This window comes from Pteropus vampyrus, unplaced genomic scaffold (genome assembly GCF_000151845.1).
Source record: "Pteropus vampyrus isolate Shadow unplaced genomic scaffold, Pvam_2.0 Scaffold211, whole genome shotgun sequence".
In the NCBI taxonomy this organism is placed as follows: domain Eukaryota; kingdom Metazoa; phylum Chordata; class Mammalia; order Chiroptera; family Pteropodidae; genus Pteropus; species Pteropus vampyrus.
The window spans coordinates 891,914-895,504 of record NW_011888992.1 but is presented as its reverse complement, the minus strand read 5'-3'; the positions used below and the strand labels follow the sequence as shown (position 1 = coordinate 895,504).

Genomic DNA, 3,591 nt, shown 5'->3' with positions numbered 1-3,591 from the left:
CCCAGGCCCATCGCCGCGGCCAAAGGCAGGGTGCTGCAAGTGGGGGGTGCGTCCTGCGGGGCAGGTGCTCCACGAGCACCATCCTGGGGCTGGGCGCCCCGTCCCGGCAACCACGGCCCGAGCCCTCCGCCCCACTCCCCGCTCCCCATCAGCAGCTCTCCCGGGCAGGGAGTCGATGCGGGAATGGTGCCCCTGGCCCCATGCAGCTCAGAGTCAGGGACACCTGCAGCCCAGCCATGGTCGTGCCTTCACGCCGCTGCCCCAGGAACCGTGACATGGGGAGGAACCGACTGCCTTCTCCCCCCGGCGTGTCGTCTCCAGCGCGCACCCCACTTCCTCCCTCAGTCCTCAGGCCCTTAATTCCACCTGCACTTTGTTTGACACTCAGGGCGGCTCTGGCAGTGGTGGGGACACCTGCTTGGGCCACCTCCATGCACCCTGAGCACGAGCACCCCTTCTGAACGTGGTTCTGAGTGGCCGTGAGCCCTGTCCGCGGCCAGGAGCAGGGCCTCGGGGCAGCCGCCTGGGTCCCTGAGGACGGGCCAGCCATCCCCGTGGCCCCCGTGCAGGCCGCTGTCTGGCCCGTCCCCTGTCCGGTGGCGCAGGCCAGGCTCCAGGGGTTGTCTGTGGGGTCCGGGCTGGACTCCCCGGCACGCGGCCCTGGGCAGGCAGGCAGGGCCCCCGTCAGCAGCTCTTTGCCAGTTTGCTCACTCGTAAAGTCCCAGTGCTCACGTGGGGAGGGCGGGCGTGCTGGGCCGTGTGCAGCACGCGTGGTCTGTCTCCGCAGGCTCCTGCAGGGTGGCGCGGGTGGCCGTGAGCCCAGCTGCCTTTTCCTCCCTGTTAGCCGGCGCCCAGCAGTGCCGGGAGCAGATGCAGGCCGAGGTGTACAGTGAGGACGCGGCTTTGAGCTCAGGCCTGGTGAGGCCCCAGGCCCCAAGCCCAGCTGTCGGGCACTGGGACCCCAGCCCAGCTACTGTAAGGCTTGGGGGGGGTGCTGGGCGGGGACCGCCCCCAGTGGGTGAGGGGCACTGGCCATCGGGACCCAGGCCTGTGGGACACCCGGTCAGCCTCCTTGCTGGGTGGGGCCAAGTTTTCTTTGGATCCCTGATTTGGGCCTGACGCAGACGTGGGCTGGGGGTGCCGGGGGCTCTCAGAGGAGCAGGCGGGAGAAGCCGCCTGTGCTGCCGAGCTGGCCCCGGCCGCCAGGTCGTGTCCAGCCCTGCGGGGTTGCGCCCCCTCTGCTCTGACCGGGGGCCTCTCCGAGCCGCCAGACAAGCTCTGACCACGGCGTTTGGGTTGGGACAGGGGTCGGCAGGCACACGCTTCGAGAGGGAAAGACCGTCCGCACAGACACTCGGCGACGTCATGCAGGACCTGGAGACCTACCTGCGGCCGCTGTCCGCCCTGCTCAGCTGCCCGGAGGCCAGGTGCCGCCCCTGCAGCGAACGCTGAGTGACTGGCGGGCGCAGAGGCGGCTCCCCTCCGGCACCGCCCACGCGTGGCAGCTCGCCCTGCCACTGTGACCCCGAGGGCCCAGTGTGCCGCCTCTCTCCGTGCTACAGCGGGGGGCACAGAGCCCCCCAGACGCCTGACCGGCCTGTCGGCCACTGGGACGAGGTCCCGGTCCTGCTTTCTCACGTCGCACCCCTCACGTCCCCTCCAGGCCCGTGTGGCAGGGAGCGGTTGGAGGGCTTGGGCCCCTCTGTCTGCACCTGGGGGGTGGCGGGCGTCAGCAGGTGGCAGTCTCTAGACGTGCCGCCCGCTCGCGCCTGTGTGCGGCCGCCCCTGGCGGGCACCCCATGGCACCCGCTGTGCGTGGACGCGGCCGAGGCGGCCCCTTCACGGTCTCTGTGCCTCCGACTTGCAGGACGCAGAGTCCCGTGGTGCTCGCCGACGTGGGCAAAGCGAAGGGCAGAGACAAGGAGCGGAAGCCGTCCCTGGCCCAGGGTGAGTGGCGGCCGCACGGAGGCCACCAGGCCCTTGTGCGGCTCAGGAAGCCCCAGGGTTTGGAGCCGCTTGGCGGGGTGCACCGAGGCGGGCTGGGAACGGGCTCCCGGCCAGGGCCTCCCCCGAGGGCGCCCCGGGTACCCAGACCACAGGTGGGCGGGAGGCCCCAGGAGGCTCTGCGCTCAGCTGCTGACCAACACCCTGGGTGGGGGGCTGGATGCAGCCCCCGCGCCACCTCTCCTGGCAGACCCGGTGGCCCCACCTGTGCGTGTGGGTGGCAGGGATGATGTGTGATCTTATGGGTCACGTCAGGCGTCACCAGCCTGAACACGCACGTCCCAGGTGACGTGAGGGCACAGTGGAAGGCCCAGTGGCTGGTCAGTGGCCCGCTGTTTTTGGAGGGGAGGATGGCACGCGCCCGTGTTAGCCAGACGCAGGGAGGACAGCCCCGCGCCCGGGTGACCTGCGGCTCCAGGGTCGTCCGTCCTTCTGGGACAGACGCCCTGCCTCAGTCGAGGAGCTTGGAAGCGTCCGGAAGACCGGCGTCCGAGCCCACGCGGGAGGCGTGCCCCGCGGCCCTGAGAGCGTGGTTTCTGGCACCTGATCTATAAGCTGCTCGCCCGCTTTTCTCTCACAAAGACCCGTTGAGCAGAGGGAAGCGGGCGGTTACTTTGTCACGGGTGCTGGGACTTGTGCGTCCTGAGCTGCCGTGCACAAGGTGCAGACACAGCAGCTGACGGCCGAGGCCCGCCCGCCGCAGGTCAGCCGGAGCTGACGGTCCTGCCGAGGGGCGTGGCTTGAGCACTGAGGCCCCTTCTGACTCGCAGACTCGGGGGGTCGGGTCGGGGAGGCCGCGGGGTGCAGCGTGCTCGCTCCTCCTCGGTGAGTGGAGGTGGGTGGCCCGCACTCGAGGGCTGGGCCTGGCGGAAGTTGCAGGTTCCAGCAGGCGGGCGGGTGACAGCCCCCGGGGCTCCGTGCTCGTGTTTCTCTGCAGGGTCCTGGCAGGGCGGCCCGGCCGCAACCCTGTCCGGTTTCCTCGGGGTGGGGTTGGGGCGCCCGCTCGTCCTTTTAGGGCACCCCAGGATCTGCTGCAGGAGCCGGCCGCCCGAGCCAGGGCAGGTCCTCCGAGCCCGGAGGCCCCTCTGAGCGGTGTCCCGCCCACAGCCGAGCCCGAGGCTACAGACGTGGTGCTGGTCGTGGACAGACACCTCCTGGAGCTGCCCCTGGAAGGCCTGGCCGTGTTCCGTGGCGAGACGACATCCTCCGTGTCACGGGAGTTCTCGCTCCAGATGCTGTGCAGCCGCCTCCACAGAGAGACAGGTGAGCCCGCGGCTGGCGCCCCGGCCCGGCCTCGGGACCGGATGCTGGGCCGTTGCACTGGGACAAGTATCAAAAGCTGCTCCTGACGGCCGTTGCGGGCCCAGGGCCCAGTCGGGGCTGCTCTAGGCCTCACGTGCTTGTGTTTGGAAGCAGGAGGCGGGCAGTGAGCAGCGGCCACACCATCGGTCAGGTGGTCACGTCGTCGGTGGTGAGCAGCGGCGAGGGAGGGGCCGGGGATGCAGGCGGCTGGCGGGCGGGCGTCCTGTGCACTGCACACCCACACGGACCCGCTGCACCTCAGTAAACGTCAGATTAAACGGGGCT

General features: G+C 70.4%; 1 protein-coding gene across 1 annotated transcript in view; it reads left to right on the top strand.

Moving 5' to 3' along the window:
- Positions 1-3,591, top strand: part of CFAP46 (cilia and flagella associated protein 46) — a gene marked incomplete at its 5' end in the record, with an annotated part of 70,978 nt that overhangs the window by 61,433 nt on the left and 5,954 nt on the right. The window contains 4 exons of the mRNA XM_011372605.1: positions 788-918; positions 1,306-1,427; positions 1,868-1,951; positions 3,095-3,267. Of these exons, the coding sequence (XP_011370907.1) occupies positions 788-918; positions 1,306-1,427; positions 1,868-1,951; positions 3,095-3,267 (510 nt within the window). The remainder of the gene's footprint in view (positions 1-787; positions 919-1,305; positions 1,428-1,867; positions 1,952-3,094; positions 3,268-3,591) is intronic.